The sequence below is a fragment of the Pseudorca crassidens genome, chromosome 11 (assembly GCF_039906515.1).
Source record: "Pseudorca crassidens isolate mPseCra1 chromosome 11, mPseCra1.hap1, whole genome shotgun sequence".
Classification (NCBI taxonomy): domain Eukaryota; kingdom Metazoa; phylum Chordata; class Mammalia; order Artiodactyla; family Delphinidae; genus Pseudorca; species Pseudorca crassidens.
Window position 1 is genome coordinate 26,601,536 of NC_090306.1, and position 20,383 is coordinate 26,621,918.

General features: G+C 38.4%; 1 protein-coding gene across 5 annotated transcripts in view; it reads left to right on the forward strand.

The window, feature by feature from the left end:
* Positions 1–20,383, forward strand: part of FGD4 (FYVE, RhoGEF and PH domain containing 4) — a 199,473-nt gene that overhangs the window by 97,035 nt on the left and 82,055 nt on the right. Inside the window, exon 1 of one of the 5 annotated variants that reach the window (XM_067696110.1) lies at positions 11,728–12,223. The exons of 3 other annotated variants lie outside the window; for them this stretch is intronic. In XM_067696110.1, coding sequence (XP_067552211.1) covers positions 12,196–12,223 — 28 coding nt within the window. In that variant the 5' untranslated portion in view covers positions 11,728–12,195. Of the gene's footprint in view, positions 1–11,727; positions 12,224–13,205; positions 13,357–20,383 lie in introns of those variants that run through there. One more of the 5 variants, XM_067696112.1, reaches the window with a different exon arrangement.

Consider the following 20,383-nt stretch of genomic DNA (forward strand, 5'->3'; position numbering starts at 1 on the left):
TGACCATAAACATCTTTTGTACCACCTAGAGATTTGCGAGTTATAGATGACATAGTACTTAAATGAGTTGTCAGATATTGTATCTTTTTCTTTTAACAAAAACCACAAATGATCCCCATTTACTAGCCTTTCATGTGAAGAGAAGTAGGCACAGTACATAATTAGCAGGTTCTTAACCAACAGATATATTTGACAAAAATAAACACAACCTATCTTTTTCAGGTAAAGGTGACATTTGAATCAGTGAGAAAGTAACTGCATTCAGCAGAGGGAAAGTGCTCTATGGACAGAGCATTTTTTAAATGATTGTTTGGAAACGTTTCCATTACTGTGTCATTTTACCACCAAAATTGATATGTGTATCTTTTCCTTTTTAAAGTTGAAAAAACAGGAACAAAAAAACAAACTCATTTCTGTGCACACATAAAAACTTAAATACAGATTTTTTTGTTTTAATTTTTATTGGCGTATATTTGATTTACAATGTTGTGTTAGTTTCAGGTGTACAGCAAAGTGAATCAGTTATACATATACATATATCCACTCTTTTTTTTTTTTAAAGATTCTTTTCCAATATAGGCCATTACAGAGTATTGAGTAGAGTTCCCTGTGCTATTCAGCAGGTTCTTACTAGTTATTTATTTTATATATAGTAGTATATATTAAATATAGATCTTTTATACCTTGTTTAAAAATTTTGGAAATAGTTTTAGTAGACTTTAGACCATATTTTCAAAATTAAGAAATGTAACACCTTTCAAGACATCTGGGAAGGTGGAAGTTTACTAGAAGAATTTCAAGGAAAACCTTTGCATAATTGGTAGATAGGATTGAAAAATGTATAACATGATTTAGTAAGTGCAGTTGATGATGTACTTCTTCCCTTTAGAACAGTGAATCTTTCTCAGTTGGGGCAATCATTAAAACGATGTATGGAAGTAAATTGACTTAGATCCACTCTTTCAAATGTCTGTATCATGAAATATTTAACCAAGACATTTTTAAAAAGCAAAGCAGATTGAATCATACTGTTTTCTCAAAAACAGTATATTATCTTTACCACATCCTATTTTAGTTTCTATTTTTGTGTTTTACAGTATGCATTTTAGTGCCGTCATACTTGTATTTAACGTATATACATTCACGCGTGTGTGTATGCATACATACATATTTGGGAGTGCAGTGCCCAGATTCCATACTGAGAGGATGTGCCATCAAAAAGTTTGGAGAGGGGCTTTCCTGGTGGCGCAGTGGTTGAGAGTACGCCTGCCAATGCAGGGGACATGGTTCGTGCCCTGGTCCGGGAAGATCCCACATGCCGCGGAGCGGCTAAGCCTGTGAGCCATGGCCACTGAGCCTGCGTGTCTGGAGCCTGTGCTCCGCAACGGGAGAGGCCACAACAGTGAGAGGCCCGCGTACTGCAAAAAAAAAAAAAAGGTCATAATTAAAGAAGAAACACCGTATTTATCAATTAACTTTGTTCCTGCTTTGAATTTAGGTAATATCAATGACCTAGGATTAGTACAAAAGCAAAATTAGATAAAAAGTATGCCTTTATTTTAAAGAGTGGACCACAATGGGGGGAAATGCTGAAATATCACCAACCTAAAAGTATGTTTACTGCTAAGCTATTTATGTAAACAGATGAAATGAGTGGTTTGATGCAGGAAATCCGTACAGATAAGGTCAGACAAACTATAAGTTGGGGTGAGGATCAATTCCATAATTTAGGTTAAGAAGGAGTGGTTTTATTCTCTAGGATTAAATATTTTTAACTAGAAGAGAATTATTAAGGTGAGATGACACGTCAGATACAAGGTTTCTTCTCCTAAACTGCATACCTAAAATATACAAACTATCCCGATCCACATGTCATTAAAAACATGTATAGCTTCTCATCATGGGCTTCCAAAGTAGAAGAGTAATAGAATTGAGTTAAAACCCAGAATGGGCAACAGTTTAATCTAGGATTGTGTTGTCATCCATCCAGAAACCCTGGTTTGGGGTCACTGTCTGCTTTAACGGTACTGTGTGGTTGGGACTTTAACTAAACATTTAACCAAAGAATTAATATAAAATTAATATAAAGTTTAACATATGTTAAACTTTAACATATGTTAAATTAAAAAAAATTTTTTTGAAAGAATAGAGATTCAGGGATAATAAGCTTGCTTTGAAGATCTGTATAAAACTAGTTTGGAACGAAGTATTCAAGAAACAGGATTTAGTGACTTCCCTGCTGGTCCAGTGGTTAAGATTCCGTGCTTCCAATGCAGGGGGCACAGGTTCGATTCCTGGTTGGGGAAATAAGATCCCACATGCTGCATGGTGTGGCCAAAAATTAAAAAAAAAAAAGAAACAAGACTTACCTGGCATGTATTCAAGAACTTACAGGCCTTACTTCATTAAGACTCACAGACATACAAAATGGAAATTAAACATCATTTGATTGGATTTTTAAATTAAAATGTGGCTTTTTAAAGCCACTGAGGAAATCAGTTTAATACCAAATTGTTTGATTTTATTAGAATACTAAAGTGTGCAAAATGGGTTAAGATTCAGATTTCATTCTATGAAAATGGAGATTGCCCCCCAGTTAAATATCATTGGAGAATCAGTCTGAGGATTTTACTCCTTAGGTGTGATAACTGAAAGTCAGAAGTACTTCAATTATTTTTTCCTACTCCTCGTTCTGTTTGAATATTCACTTGGTATAATTGTCCTGTTATTATACTGCCAAAATATATTTATTAGTAAATAATTACTTAAGCCAACTTTGCCGTTAGTATGGATACATGGAAGTTTTCAATTATATGATAGATGATGTGCTAGGTACCTTTAAATAAAAATGCTGGGGGGCTTCCCTGGTGGCATAGTGGTTGAGAGTCCACCTGCCTATGCAGGGGACACGGGTTTGTGCCCCGGTCCGGGAAGATCCCACATGCCGCGGAACGGCTGGGCCCGTGAGCCATGGCCGCTGAGCCTGCGCGTCCGGAGCCTGGGCTCTTCAATGGGAGAAGCCACAACAGTGAGAGGCCCGCGTACCGCAAAAAAAAAAAAAAAAATGCTGGGGCAGGGACTTCCCTGGTGGTCCAGTGGTTAAGACTCCATACTTCCACTGCAGGGGGCATGGGTTTGACCCCTGGTCAGGGAACTAAGATCCCACATGCCACGTGGCTTGGCCAAAAAAAAAAAAAAGCTGGAGCAGACCAACTCAGTCTCTCCCCCACCCCTTAGCATTACAAATTAATAAATTTTAATTCAGGAAGCACAGGTTACATGGTGAAATTTTTGTTTTAGATAATTTCCATTAGAAATGGTAAGCTATTGAAAATAATACAGGTAGCCTTTAATAAAAAGTAAACTAAGTTTAATATAATGAAAAAGCAGGTGGTTATGAAATACCGTGTGAATGTTTGGCAGAACTTTCTATGTTCCTTACTCACTCAACACAATTTGTAAAGAAATAATCTCTCTCCAAGGAGGAGAAGCCTAACAGCAGGGAAAGAGCCCATTAAGTCTTCAGTGCACAGGGAATTTTGTGAATAACTGAGTTGGTTAGCATGGATTTCAGGTATTTTTCAGGACTGATGTCTATGACAAATGATCTAATTAACTAAATTATCTAAACATTAATTTGAAAGATGCTTTTAAATACACTATCATAAACTTCATTGTTCACAAATGGACTTTGTGTGGGGAGCTAATTAAGTCACTTTTCAATTTTTCAATATTTTTTAAAAATCACAGGAAACAGATACAATGAACCAGTGATTATCTCTACTTTTGATTACAAGAAAGGCAATAGTTGTACCAAAAATCATTATTTTTTTTAAATTAAGGGATACAGTAAAATTCACCCTCTTTAGGGTACAATTCTGAGTTTTGACAATGCCTACAATTATATAACCACCACAACAATGCAGATAAGAAACAGTCCCATTACCTTTGAAAATTCTGTCATACCCTTTTGTAATCAGTCAGTTCTTCCAGCCCCCTGCAACCTGGGATCTATTTTCTGTCCCGGTGTGCTTGCCTTCTCTAGAATGTCATATGGAATCTTATATATGTAGCCTTTTACATTGGCTTCCTTCTAATGCCCATGCAAGTGTCCTTAGTTCATTTCTTGAGTGTTATGCCATTGTATGGAGTTACCACAGTTTGCTCATCCATTCACTGATTGAAAGTCATTTGGGTATTTTCTAGCTTTTGATAACTATGAATAAAGCCTCTGTAAACATGCATGTACAGCTTTTTGTGTGAATGTAAGTATTCACTTCATTTGGGTAAGTACTTAGGAGTGTCATTGCTGGGTCATATGGAAATGCTTGTTTAACTTTATAAGAAAGTGCCGTGGCTCCTATTGGGTAGCTTAAATTTAGTCACAAGTTTGTGGTAGATTCCAAATATAATTTCAGATTATCCACAGTGAACAATGAGAGTCAATGATACTTTATTTCTCACTTTACTTATCACTTCCTAGCTGCAAATCATATTTTGGTTTTCACTATATAGATTCAAATGTGGATTCCATTATATCTTAATATATTGTGCAAAAGAGAATTGAATTTCTTAAAGGTTATCATTTTACTTGTGTTACTGGCCAAGATTTTTAACATCTTAAACCTAGTTTTCTCTTGTACAAAATGGTAATTATTATTCCTTATCTTACCTGTATTATTTATTCCTTTTCTAGGAAAGTGTTCTCTTATGTAATATAGTGATAAATTATTACCTCACAGTGAGGATTTAAAGAAATGCTGCATGGAAAGTGCTTACCAGAGCACCTGGCACAAAGTAAATGTTAGATATAAAAAAAAAGAGGGTGGGGGGGCGTCCCTTGGTGTGGGAGCTCTTCTTGCCCTGCCCTAGATGGTGCCCCTGGGGCATCCAGGTCATCCCTCAGGTGCCTGAGGCTGAGCAGTGGCGTCATTTCCTGTTCCCAGCAAGCCCCTCAGATCCCCACTGGGGTGGTATGTCCAGTGAGCAGCTTTCTTAGGGGTCAAGATGCCATGTGGCTGACAGGGTCTTGGTGCTCCAGCTGAGTGTCAGGCCTGAAGCTCAGGTGGGAGAGCCAAGTTCAGGACACTGGACCACCAGAGACCTCCTGGTCCCACGTAATATCAATTGGTGAGAGCTCTCCCAGAGATCTCCATCTCAACGCTAAGACCCAGCGCCACTCAATGACCAGCAAGCTCCAGTGCTGGACACCCCATGCCAAACAACTAGCAAGACAGGAACACAGCCCCACCCATTAGGAGAGAGGCTGCCTAAAATCATACTAAGTTCCAGGTACCCCAAAACACACCACAGGACGCGATCCTGCCCACCAGAAAGACAAAATCCAGCCTTATCCACCAGAACACAGGTACCAGTCGCCTTCCCCAGGAAGCCTACACAACCCAGTGAACCAACCTTATCCACTGGGGGCAGACACCAAAAGCAACGGGAAATACGAACCTGCAGCCTGTGAAAAGAAGACCCCAAACACAGTAAGTTAAGCAAAATGAGAAGACAGAGAAATACGCAGCAGATGAACAAGGTAAAAACTCACCAGACCAAACAAATGAAGAGGAAACAGTCTGCCTGAAAAAGAATTCAGAATAATGACAGTAAAGATGATCCAAAATCTTGGAAATAGAATGGAGGAAATACAAGAAACGTTTAACAAGGACCTAGGAGAACTAAAGAGCAAACAAACAATGATGAATAACACAACAAATGAAATTAAAAACTCTCTAGAAAGAATCAATAGCAGAATAACTGAGGCAGAAGAACAGATAAGTGACCTGGAAGATAAAGTAGTGCAAATAACTACTGCAGAGCAGAATAAAGAAAAAAGAATTGAGGACAGTCTCAGAGACCTCTGGGACAACATTAAATGCACCAACGTTCGAATTATAGGGGTCCTAGAAGAAGAAGAGAAAAAGAAAGGGACTGAGAAAATATTTGAAGACATTATAGTTGAAAACTTCGGGAAAGGAAATAGTCAAGTGCAGTAAGCACAGAGAGTCCCATACAGGATAAATCCAAGGAGAAACACGCAAAGACACATATTAATCAAACTATCAAAAATTAAAAACAAAACATATTAAAAGCAGGAAGGGAAAAGCAACAAATAACATACAAGGGAATCCCCATAAGGTTAACAGCTGATCTTTCAGCAGAAACTCTGCAAGCCACATGGGAGTGGCAGGACATATTTAAAGTAATGAAAGGGAAAAACCTACAACCAAGATTACTCTACCCAGCAGGGATCTCATTCAGATTCCATGGAGAAATTAAAACGTTTACAGACAAGCAAAAGCTAAGAGAATTCAGCACCACCAAACCAGCTTTACAACAAATGCTAAAGGAACTTCTCTAGGCAGGAAACACAAGAGAAGGAAAAGACCTACAATCACAAACCCAAAACAATTAAGAAAATGGTAATAGGAACATACATATCGATAATTACTTTAAATGTAAATGGATTAAATGCTCCAACTGAAAGACATAGACTGGCTAAATGGATACGAAAACAAGACCTATATATATGCTTTCTACTAGAGACCCACTTCAGACCTAGGGATACGTATAGACTGAAAGTGAGGGGATGGAAAAACATATTCCATGCAAATAGAAATCAAAAGAAAGCTGGAGTAGCACTTCTCATATCAGACAAAATAGACTTTAAAATAAAGACTATTACAAGAGCCAAAGAAGGACACTACATAATGATCAAGGGATCAATCCAAGAAGAAGATATGACAATTGTAAATATTTATGCATCCAACATGGGAGCACCTCAGTACATAAGGCAAAAGGCTAATAGCCATAAAAGAGGAAATCGACAGTAACACAATAATAGTAGGGGATTTAACACCCCAATTTCACCAATGCACAGATCATCCAAAATGAAAATAATTAAGGAAACACAAGCTTTAAATGATACATTAAACAAGATGAACTTAATTGATGTTTATAGGACATTCCATCCAAAAGCAACAAAATACACTTTCCTCTCAAATGCTCATGAAACATTCTCCAGGATAGATCATATCTTGGGTCATAAATGAAGCCTTGGTAAAGTTAAGAAAATTGAAAATCGTATCAAGTATCTTTTCCGACCACAGTGCTATGAGACTAGATATCAATTACAGGAAGAAAACTGTAAAAAATTCAAACACATGGTGGCTAAATACTATGCTACTGAGTAACCAAGAGATCACTGAAGAAATAAAAGAGGAAATCAAAAAATACCTAGAGGGCTTCCCTGGTGGTGCTGTGGTTGAGAGTCCGCCTGCCGATGTAGGGGACACGGGTTCGTGCCCTGGTCCGGGAAGATCCCACATGCCACAGAGCGGCTGAGCCCATGAGCCGTGGCCGCTGAGCTTGTGCGTCCGGAGCCTGTGCTCCGCAACGGGAGAGGCCACAACAGTGAGAGGCCTGCATACTGTAAAAAAAAAAAAAAAAAAAACCTGGAAACAAATAACAATGAAAACACGATGGCCATAAACCTATGGAATGCAGCAAAAGCAGTTCTAAGACGGAAGTTTATAGCAATACAAGTCTACCTCAAGAAACAAGAAGAATCTCAGATAACGTTATCTAAGTTCACACCTAAAGCAATTACAGAAAGAAGAATGAAAAACTCCCAAAGTTAGCAGAAGGAATGAAATCATAAAGATCAGATCAGAAATAAATGAAGGAAATGATAGCAAAGATCAATAAAACTAAAAGCTGGTTCTTTGAGAAGATAAACAAAAATGATAAAACATTAGCCAGACTCATCAAAAAAAAAAAGGGAGAAGACTCAAATCAACAGAATTAGAAATGAAAAAGAAGTAACAACTGACACTGCAGAAATACAAAGGATCATGAGAGATTACTAAAAGCAACTATGTGACAATAAAATGGACAACCTGGAAGAAATGGACAAATTCTTAGAAAAGCACAACCTTCCAAGACTGAACCAGGAAGAAATAGAAAATATAAACAGACCAATCACAAGCACTGAAATTGAAACTGTGATTAAAAATCTTCCAACAAACAAAAGCCCAGGACCAGATGGCTTCACAGGCTAATTCTATCAAACTTTTAGAGAAGAGCTAACACGTAGCCTTCTCAAACTCTTCCAAAATATACCAGAGGGAGGAACACTCCCAAACTCATTCTACGAGGCCACCATCACCCTGATATCAAAATCAGACAAAGATGTTACAAAAAAAGAAAACTACAGGCCCATATCACTGATGAACATAGATGCAAAAATCCTCAACAAAATACTAGCAAACAGAATCCAACAGCACATTAAAAGGATCATGTGGGGTTTATCCCAGGAATGCAAGGATTCTTCAATATACACAGACCAATTGATGTGATACACTACATTAACAAATTGAAGGATCAAAATCATATAATCTCATAGATGCAGAAAAAGCTTTTTACACTCATTTATGATAAAAACCCTCTAGAAAGTAGGCATAGTGGGAACTTACCTCAACATAATAAAGGCCATGTATGACAAACCCACAGCCAACATCATTCTCAATGGTGAAAAAATGAAACCATTTCCACTAAGATCAGGAACAAGACAAAGTTGCCCACTGTCACCATTGTTATGTGACATAGTTTTGGAAGTTTTAGCCACAGCAGTCAGAGAAGAAAAAGAAATAAAAGGAATCCAAATCGGAAAAGAAGAAAAACTGTCACTGTTTGCAGATGACGTGATACACTATATAGAGAGAGAATCCTAAAGATGCTACCAGAAAACTACTGGAATTAATGAATTTGGTAAAGTAGCAGGATACAAAATTAATGCCCAGAAATCTCTTGCATTCCTATACACTAATGATGAAAATCTGAAAGAGAAATTAAGGAAACACTCCCATTTACCAGTGCAACAAAAAGAATAAAATGCCTAGGAATAAATCTACCTAAGGAGCCAAAAGACCTGTATGCAGAAAACTATAAGACATTGATGAAAGAAATTAAAGATGATACAAACAGATGGAGAGATATACCATGATCTTCGATTGGAATAATAAACATTGTGAAAATGACTATAATACCCAAAGCAATCTACAGATTCAATGCAATCCCTGTCAAACTGCCAATGTCATTTTTCACAGAACCAGAACAAAAAATTTCACAATTTGTATGGAAACATAAAAGACCCCAAATAGCCAAAGCAAACTTGAGAAAGAAAAACAGAGCTGGAGGAATCAGGCTCCCTGACTTCAGACTATACTACAAAGCTACAGTAGTCAAGACAGTTTGGTACTGGCATCAAAACAGAAATATGGATCAGTGGAACAGGGTAGAAACCCGAGAGATAAACCCACACTCATATGGTCACCTTATCTTTGATAAAGAAGGCAAGAATATACAGTGGAGAAGACACAGCCTCTTCAGTAAGTGGTGCTGGGAAGACTGGACAGCTACATGTAAAAGCATGAAATTAGAACACTCCCTAACACTGTATACAAAAGTAAACTCAAAATGGATTAAAGACCTAAATGTAAGGCCAGACACTATAAAACTCTGAGAGGAAAACATAGGCAAAACACTCTATGACATGAATCACAGCAGGATCCTTTTTGACCCACCTCCTAGAGAAATGGAAATAAAAATAAACGGCTCCTAATGAAACTTCAAAGCTTTTGCACAGCAAAGGCAACCATAAACAAGGTGAAAAGACAACCCTCAGAATGGCTGAAAATATTTGCAAACGAAGCAACTGACAAAGGATTAATCTCCAAAATATATAAGCAGCTCATGCAGCTCAATATCAAAAGAATGAAAAACCCAATCCAAAAATGGGCAGAAGACCTAAATAGACATTTCTCCAAAGAAGACCAAAGAAGATTGCCAACAAACACATGAAAGGATGTTCAACATCACTAATCGTTAGAGAAATGCAAATCAAAACTACAGTGAGGTATGATATCACACCGGTCAGAATGGCTGTCATCAAAAAATCTACAAACAATAAATGCTGGAGAGGGTGTGGAGAAAAGGGAACCCTCTTGGACTGTTGGTGGGAATGTAAATTGATACAGTCACTATGGAGAACAGTATGAAGGTTCCTTAAAATACTAAAAATAGAACTACCATATGACACAGTAATCCCACTACTGGGCATATACCCTGAGAAAAGCATCATTCAAAAAGAGACATGTACCACAGTGTTTATTGCAGCACTATTTACAATAGCCAGGACATGGAAGCCACCTAAGTATCCATTGACAGATGAATGGATAAAGAAGATGTGGCACGTATATACAATGGAATATTACTCAGCCATAAAAAGAAACGAAATTGAGTTATTTGTATTGAGGTGGATGGACCTAGAGTCTGTCATACAGAGTGAAGTAAGTCAGAAAGAGAGAAACAAATACTGTATGCTAATCCATATATGTGGAATCTTAAAAAAAAAAATGGTTCTGAAAAACCTAGGGGCAGGACAGGAATAAAGACGCAGATGTAGGGAATGGACTTGAGGACACGGGGAGGGGGAAGGGTAAGCTGGGATGAAGTGAGAGAGTGGCATGGACATATATACACTACCAAATGTAAAATAGGTAGCTAGTGGGAAGCAGCCATATAGCACAGGGAGATCAGCTGAGTTCTTTGTGACCACCTAGAGGGGTGGGATAGGGAGGGTGGGAGGGAGATGCCAGAGAGGGGGGATATGGGGATATATGGTTTCGTATAGCTGATTCACTTTGTTATACAGCAGCAACTAAGACAACAATATTAAGCAATTATACTCTAATAAAGATGTTAAAAAAAAAAAAGAAAAGGTATTTCTTTGGAAACCTAACCTGAGATTATAATTTAAACATTGCTATCAAAATTCAGGAAGCAGAGAATTGGTGCGTTTTTATGACAGGGAAACATTCTACTTTTTATGGTACTGAAACTTGCCCAGGCTAAGTGGTCTTTGGAATCAAATTTTAATAGTTTTCCTGTCACAGTGAATTTTAAACACTGGTGGAGTTCCTGACAGACATAAAGGACAATTCAGTTTTCTTCTCTTTCTTTGACTCCTTTTCTACATTTTCTAATTGTCTATACTTTTTAGATTAAAACCTATTCATGCCTAGTATGCACATTTATTTTATTAATAATTAAGTTGATAAGTCCATTTCCTGATATGCAGTTGGATGTTACTGTGTCTTATCTGAATATATAATACATAGTCCCCAATACTGTATCTTGAGTGTTGCCCCCCTGCCCTGACATTAAGCAGTTCCTAAGCAGGTGCAATTGAGCCAGAGCTTTAGGCCACCAGTGAGTGTGAAGTCTCTGCCCCAGTGGTTCTCCTTGTCTGGTCCCTGAAGTGCAGTCCCAGACCAGCAGTGTCAGCGTCACCTGGGAGCTTGTTAGAAGTGCAGATTCTGGGGTTGTACCACAGATTGGTTGAATTCAACTCCTGGGATGGGACCAGGCAGTGTGTGTTTTAAAATGCCATCCTGATGATCTGGTATGTGAGAACCACTGCATCTGGACACACTAAGAGGGGTTTGGAGAGGCTACTTTCAACTGTGAGCGTGATGTCTATAGCCCATTACTTCATTGTGATTGTAAACAATGCTCTGAAATAACATAAGATTTGACTTCCTTAGGACATTTATGAGTAGTAGTTATTCACTCTGCACTAAGATCAATGAACTATGGTAAAATGGAAAGTATTAAGTGGCACAAAAAGCATTTGAAATAATTTAAAGTGACGTTTTAACATCTTAAGCCTGTGAATCCTGAATCTGTAACCTCTTTGGTCTAGAGCATGGACCCAGTTCAAGTGGAAACAAACTGTTTTCATGTTGGCTTTTTTAGAGCATTACTAATCGTTAAGGAATTATTCAGTTTATAAACTGTCCTATTCCCAAATGTATTTCTAGTGCATTTGTTGCTTCCATGGGCCTCCGTTGTTGTTTATTTTCTCTCCATCCTCATAAAGTTGGTCTCATGAAAAGCACTGCAGCAGCCCTCCTCTGGGGAGGTGTGGCATATTATGCATGAGGTTGTCTTTGAGCAGTGAAGGTCTAAGAAGGTCCTGAAGTAAGCAGTGCACCATCAGAGCTCCTGGCTAACCTGTGGGTCTGCAAGCTGTGAGAGGCTTTAGAGCAAGGAGTGAGATTTTATCACATGAACTAAAGAGTAAAGCCAAATATTTTCTTATCAAACCAAAGTAAACTAATTATCAGTATGTGTGAAATCATGTCCACTGATCAAGGTAAGTAGTTTCATTTTCTGGTGTATCTTTCTCGTTTTTGTTTTGTTTTTTTCACCCGGTTCCTGTGGGTCAATTTATAACAGCATGCTGAGGGACATGAAAGTTGCAGAGTTTGGTTTTAAGTTAAGAATAAGGTTCACATTATTTTTCAACTTTAATGTTAAAATATGTACTGTATTCATAGTTTCTGCTTCTTCCAGGAGGCTGTTTCTGGGTTTAGCGAAATACAAATTTAATAGTTCTGTTTCTCTGACTCATTCTTACTAACATTAGAAGTTTGAAAAGTTAGTCACTGACGGGAGAATACAGACAAAGAAAGCAAAAGTTTTTTCTTCCATTTCTGGTGTGAACAAAGCTAAGAAATGTTTACCACTAATCCTTTTCTAGTACTACTGCATGGAATACTGTTCTGTTCAAGCAAACACACACACACATCCCCACCATCCCAGTCTTCTCGTTTCAGCAAAGTTCAGAACAGTGAATATTACTTATTTTTCAATATAAAATAACACCGTAGAGACAGGCATGGATTTTTTGTTGTTGTTGTTAGTGGTATTAAGACACCGTTTTTTTCCTACAATATTCTAGAGAGTATATTAATGAGAAGTTGATTCTTTCAAAGAGGAATGAAATACTGTGTGGTAGAAATGTAATCATGTGACAGGAAATTTCTGCTAAAAATATTTTTTAAAACTGAAATGGGTTCATTTTGTGATGCTATTTTCCCATTGTTTGTGTATGGATATTAACCTTCTTGAGGAATGTCTACCCTGCTGTCTACACTGTTAATTAAATAAAATGAACTGAAACTTAGAACAGGCAAGTCTTCATAGTTACCAAGATTCTCTTCCTTGTGGTGTCACTGTTTCCTTCTTTTTGCCTGGGGGGCAGCGGATGGTGGGGGGGGGGGAGGGACGGCAGTTGCACTGAGCTTGGAAGTCCAGGGGTGGGGCCAGTCACAGTACTGCAGCTGGGAAGATGAGGCTCCCTCCCCCAGCTAGAAGGCCTTGACTGGCTCTGTTCCCAGGTTCCAGTAGTTGCTAGAGATTGAGTAGCCCAGCCCATATCTGCCTTGACTCCCTCCATTATCCAGGAAGAAGCCTCAGTTCCTTCGCAGGGATTCTAAGTTCAAGGTTTGTGTGATCTCCCCAAGGTTTGTGTGTTGTATGGTTTACCATCACACTCCAAATATGAAACTTTTTTTTTTTTCCCGATACGTGGGCCTCTCACTGCTGTGGCCTCTCCGGTTGCGGAGCACAGGCTCCGGGTGCGCAGGCCCAGCAGCCATGGCCCACGGGCCCAGCTGCCCTGCGGCACGCGGGATCCTCCCGGACCGGGGCACGAACCCGTGTCCCCTGCATCGGCAGGCGGACCCCCAACCACCGCGCCACCAGGGAAGCCCCTAAATATGAAACTTTTTTAAAAAGCTGCAAAAGGGATGAATTCACTCTCCTTTAGTGAGTTCTCTCTTTCCCTAGAACAATTCTGTCCCTTCTCATTCCACCTTTAAATAGTTAGGGATGATTGGAGAGAAGTAGTATTCCTTCCTGAAAGGCAGCCTCAATTGGAGAGAGAAGTGCTACTCGAATTTTCTGCTCTAATGGACAACTCCCTACAGTGAGTGGCCACTACAATAATGTAGGCTTTAGAAGTTCCTTTTACGGTTTTTAAACTGAAAAGACAATAATGTAGCACTTCCTGCACACACTACTGGGTTATTTGATTGCTATTAAGTTGTCCAAGAAAATTTGTAAATATGTGCATTTAGTGTACATGTTATTTGTAAACATTTTATCTTTTTTTATGACTTGAAGAAACTTTCCTTTTTAAAACTTATGCTTGTAGACAAACTCACATAAAAATTGAAGAGAAAAATGGAATGTGAGGAATGACTCAGTGGGAAGTATTCTTAAGTCTTTGCAGGGATGATAACATGGTCTTCATTTGATATTCATCCAAAGTATAGGTAAATTAAATTTTAATTCAAGATTAAGATTTAAACTTGAACAGTTTTCCTTAGACACTGGAATATACCATTCATTCAAAAAATAAAAAGGCCTTTTCCTAGGTGGTTATAGGCTTATCCATCGCTACCACCTTTCTGATCTACCCTCTGGTAGTCATCTTTACTCTCTGTGCTATTTCTTATATATAAAATAGGAAGCTAATTTTTATTGGTCTGAAATATATTTGTAAGGTCTTCACTCTCATTTAAATATGTTCTCAAACTTATTTCCTCCCACAATCCCTGTTAAGCCTTGTTTAGATCAGATCCTTCTAAGGGTTTTTCCTCTGCTAATTGACCCAGGGTCTGTAGTTGGTCGGTCATATATTGAAGCAGACCAAAGGAAAGCGCCTCTGAGAAGAAAAATAATGTTAGTCATGGAAGCTGGTCATTCTACATGATGGTTATATTAAAACTTGGCCTGGAGAAAACGTCTCTTTCTCCTCTTAAAAGAACCACTAAGCCATTGTAGCCTGGTCGTCTCCATGTCATAATATAGCAACAGTTATTTCTTATGCTCCGACCAAAAACCTTAGTTTTCCTGAATCTTTTTTCTCTTACCAGTCTGCCAATCCAATCTGTCAATCAGTCCTGCTTTGAAAGATATCAAACTAAGCATGTCTTAATGCCTCCATTGCTACTACCCTGGTTCAGTTCACACTCAACTTTTCCTTGGATTATTCCAGTACCTTCCTATCCACCTTTGGCCTCTTGAAGTCTGTTCTCCACCCAGCAGCCTGAGTGCTCCTTTAAAAATGGAAAACAGAGGGCTTCCCTGGTGGCGCAGTGGTTGGGAGTCCACCTGCTGATGCGGGGGATGCGGGTTTGTGTCCCGGTCCGGGAGGATCCCATGTGCCGCGGAGCGGCTGGGCCCATGAGCCGTGGCCGCTGAGCCTGCGCGTCTGGAGCCTGTGCTCCACGGCGGGAGAGGCCGCAACGGTGGGAGGCCCGTGTACCGCAAAAAAAAAAGGAAAACAGAAATTGTCTCTCCTCTGTTCGGAACCTTTCAGTGGATTCCCATCTCTCTCAGAGGAAAAGCCTGTGTCCTCTCAGTGACTTGCAAGGCCCTGCCTGTCCTGATGCCAGCCTCTACCCTGTTAATTCTCTGACCTCAATGTGTTCCCTGCTCATTCTGATCTGTCCATGAAGTCTGAGAGGCCAAGTTGATCCCAATTATAAAGAACTGAGACAAAGTTTTGGGGGTGGGCTGGGCATGGGTAATGAAGAGCCTGTGGAGGGCTCCATAATTGGTTTTGTATTACGGGGTTGTGTTGAGAGAGGAAGTAGATGGGAGACGTTTCTGAGTGGGAGACCAAGAAATTTGGGGAATAGTTTGCATGGAGAAAATTGTGGCAAGATGAAGAGAAAATATTTAAGATATTTTGTTCTGGTCTAAGGGTATACTCCCTCCCTTTTTTGTTTTTCTTTTTTTTCCCCTCCTGTGTTTAAGACATTTAATTCTTTGAAACTCTCCTGTTATGAGGATGATAGGAAAAGAAAGGAAACAGAATAAAATGTAACAATCTAGAAATGTTTCCTCTTTAACAGTTCTTGTAAAACTTGATTTGAAAGGGTAGGAAACCAGTAAAAGCAGTGACTGCATGACAAATGTCATAGTATAGGTACAAAATGCGTGTTTGGAGAACAGAAAAAGAGGAGCAACTGACTGTTTATTTGACTCAAGGAAACTTCCTCAAAAAGGTGACATTGGAACTAGGTTAATGTGTTTAAAGATACCTTACTGAGCTAAGGGAACCAACATATGCAAAACCATACAGGCATGAAAAGAGTATAATGTGTTACAGGAACCGCAAAGGTCAGAATGTGGCTAGAGCGTTAGGGGTGCATGGCTGTGAGAAGATGGATACGAAGCATTTACAGGCTTATGTCTGATGGTAAAGGGTATGGTAGAGTTTTTCCTATGGATCTTGCAGTCCCATTAAAGGATTTTAAGCAAGGGAGTAATAAGATTTGTTTCATCATTCAGTGAATAAAACAAACTTTTTCTTTGTAGGATCAGTCATGTTAGACATAACTAAACATGAGTTATGTAATGCAGTTTTAAAACTCAGAATTAGAAAAATGGTTATATTTGATAAATTGGATTATTTTTCTTCCTAATTTCCTTCCTCTGTCAGCCAAAAAATATATATAGGAAATAAACGATAAGCTAGATCAGTATTTGCTTTTTAAGTTTTGCATGACTTGAAACAATCCCCTACACTGTTAGAAGCTAAACACAAATGCTATTGTGCTCCTGGTCTAGAAATGTAGCCAGGGGAAAAATATGAGGCCTGCTGGTCTGATTACACAGCAACGAGTAAGGAAAGCAAATATCCATGTAAGCTGTTAAATATTAAATTTTAGTAAAATGAGATTTATATTAATGTTTGTCTTAAAAGAATATCAAAATAAAAAGGAGAGTTGGGATAGATTAGAGATTGTCACCAAGCCCTTTTTCTAAAACCACCTAACTTGTCAGATTTTTTTAAAACTACCAATAATCAAGGTCTGCATCTACCTGTGAACTGTGCCTAAGCAATGATACTAGAGCAGTAAAAATTTCTCTAATTTATGAGGAACTTAAGTAACTTTCTCATGGTCACAAAGTAAATAAATAATCATGTCAAAATTTTGACCTTTCAACCTCTAGTTTTCCTAATCCACCCTGTTTCCTCCTGGTGGGGGTGGGGAGGGGGGGCATGCACTTCCCAGATAAACATAGCCTTCCTTCCCAGGCCTGGCTGATCTGGGCCTTGGACTACAGTGATAGGATTGGTGCATTTGAAATAGCAGTTCAGGTTGAAGGACTGGCTGGCCCTAAAGAGATTTTCCTACTCGGTAGAGTTCATTTTATCCATTACTACCATGAAGCCAAATTAGGTTTGAAAAATGAATGAACTGTGTCAATAATTGCAAAACAAAGTGGGCTGAGAAGCAGAACTCAGCCAGTAATTTTAAACAGGCAACGTGAAGTAGGCAGAAGCTCATAGAACTTAAGTTTATAGAGAGCGTTAAGCTAGAATGTTTTGGCCATTGGGAACCAGGTTTAGAGAAATCAAGTTCAGAAAAATAAACCAGAAAAGCAGATACAAAATTAATGAAAATCGAGCTAGGTCAGGAAGGATTTGCTTATGAAAAGGGTGTATTTTTCCCTTTGTGAAGAGAAATAGTAGTCCATTCTTGGTTGCTGTGATTGACATTATGAAAAACAATTCTATGTGGTTTTAACAACATCCTTGTCAAACCTTATGAAACATTTTGACCAGTTTGATTTTCTTCTTCTCTCTGGACCTGCAGATAAATTTACTGTGAATAAATGGAAAATAGTTTGGCAGTGGGTAAAAGGAAGAGCAAAAGCCAAGATTCTGGTTAATTTATAAACCAGACATCTTGAATAAATGAGTTGGCTGTAGCTGTTAGGAGAAAAACTAACTTTTGCCCTTCAAGTTCATTTCTTACATCTGTTTTTATTTCTTTCAGAGTTTATAAAGGCAATAAAATTTTTTATTTTATTGTTTTCAGAAGTCTCTTCTTTCAAAGCAAAGCTTGCCATACTCTCCATCGGCCAGAAATAATCTCTCTTTTGAATTCTCAAGGTTCCTAATTAGTAGCTTTTCATATGAACCAGGGGATGTCTATTTTTTTTTCAGTAGTAGATTCTAAAATCAGATAACTTTATCAACCAGATGTTGAAGAGAGCCTCACGCTCAGCATATAATTATTAGCTGTGACTTAAACAGGAGTCAGTTGATGCTGCAACCCTAAATCATTTCTATTAAAATTTCAGAGTCTTCATGGAATCCCCATTTTATGATATAAATTCGGTGGAACTTTAGTTTAACAGCTTAAAATTATGAAATCTATTTTATATGGCTTCTACTGAAAATACTAATTTGATCCAAGCCTGTTACCAGGATACCAGGAATGGTAGTTCTCAATCTCAACTGCACATTGGAATCCCCTGGGAAGCTTTAAAACACACTGATACCTGGGTCCCACTCCCTAGAGATAGTGATTTCATTGGCTTGGGTTTCAGCCCAGGTATTTATAGTTTTCTTTTTTAAAGCTCCACAGGTGATTCATGGTTGAGCAGCACTGACCAAGAAGTATGACCTGTTGGCTTATTTGTTCACACGCAATAGGTAGCTGGGGAAGATAGTTCTTGTGAAAAATATTTGGAAGACAAAAGAATCACTAGCATGCTAGGCATGTGGGATTTAGACCAATAACAAACTAAAGGTTATACCCTATAACATTGTTAATTTACCAAATACATCCCAGAGTCATCTGTAACCCCAGCTGTGCTAGATCAATTGTGCTATGATGCTGCCAGTGAGTTCCCTGAAACCTAGAGGGTTTTCCTTGCCCAAGGTCACATTGCTAGCTGGGGACAGAACCAAGATTGATTCTGGAAAATTAAAGTACAAATGTATTATAACATAGTGCTATAATAATAGTGAGATAACATTGTATCATTTATAGTACTAATCCATGGTTTGTTGCCTTGATTATTTAGGTCAGGGTCTGCAAACCTTTTCTGTAAAGGGCCAGATGATAAATATTTTAGGCTTTGTGGGCCATATGATTTCTGTTGTAACTACTTAACTGCCAACCTAGCGAAAAACATCATATGCAGTATGTACGAGAACGAATGTGGCTGTATTCCAATAAAACTTCATTAACAAAAATAAGTGGTGGACCAGATTTGGCCTGTGAACTGTGGATTGTAGATCTCTGAGGGACTCACAGGCTGTAGTTTGCAGTTCCCTGATTGAAGGGCATTCTAATCTTCCTACTTGAAAGCAGTTTGAAGATCTTACTGATCCTATACAGTGCCTGGCACTGATTCTGTTAACTGATTCTTGCAAGGTGCTAAATATTTTTCTTCATTTCCTTCATTTTAATTGAAGTATAGTTGAAGTACAATATTATATAAGTTATAGGTGTACAATATAATGACTTGCAGTTTTTAAAGATTATACTCCATTTATAGTTATAAGATATTGGCTATATTCCCCATATTGCACAGTTTAGCAAGGTGCTAAATAAATGCTTACTGAATTAAGCATTTATTAAGCATTAGTAAGTAAATGCTTACTGAATACATGCAATTCTTAACTTTTATTACTTTTATCTCCAGCCTACTCTTATAACCAGTCTTCGGGTAGGAGAAAAGTTGGCACATATTCCGGCTATGAAGAAGAAACGCACTTTAGTTCTTTGAGGTCTGTGGCAGGTTGTAATTGCTGGGTTTAGTAGAATTTTTGAAAGGAATAGAGACCTGATTCCCTGAGGACATTTATTATTATCTTAATTTCTTAGAGTAGATTCTAAGACTTTATTTAAAAACTCAAAATATTTCTTAAACTTGGTTTTGTGACAACTAGCGGGTCATTAACAATTTAAAGAGTATGTTTAGTTTCTCAAAACAATTCAATTCATTTGGATTTAAGATCACTATAGTGTATCTGGTGAGTGGAGTCTTTGGCCAAGCAGAGCAAATACTGATGAGCCCTCACAGTCCCAGAAATACTGGAAATACAGCCCCAGATCATGAGCTCATTTCCAGTGCAAAATACAAACAAGCCTGACAACAGGGCCATCAGTTGTAGTGGAAAGAGCACTGACCTTGGAATCAAAAACCTGGTGTGACTCTTAGATTTACCACTATTTACCAACCTTACTTTCTTCAACTATAATATGCAGATATCTGTCCTACATACCTTTTATGGATGCTGAAGGTGAAATATGGTATGACATGTGAAAGTGCCTCATGGGGTCTTTCTGACCTCTCCTTGAAGAGGTCCGGGTCAGGTCTAGCAGAAGCGACAGCCGTGTAGCCAAGAGCTAAGTAGGACTAGACTAGCATGGAGTGAACCTAAGGGACTATGCCCCTTGGTTTCCAGAGGGAATGTCTAAGAGTCTGTAATGGAGAGACTCATCCTAGAGCAAAGAGATCAGAAATTGGAAGAACTGAAGAGCAAGTGAGGAGGAGGTTCAAAGCTGGGAGGAGGCAAGGAAGTCTGGGACGCTGTTTAGTGACTCCAGATAAGATTCCCATTCTTATCTCATACTTCTTTTTTAATCTCGTATGATATTTTTTTTAATGTCTTGGATATTTGGAAGCTCCTGGCTGCATAGTGTTTGCTGAA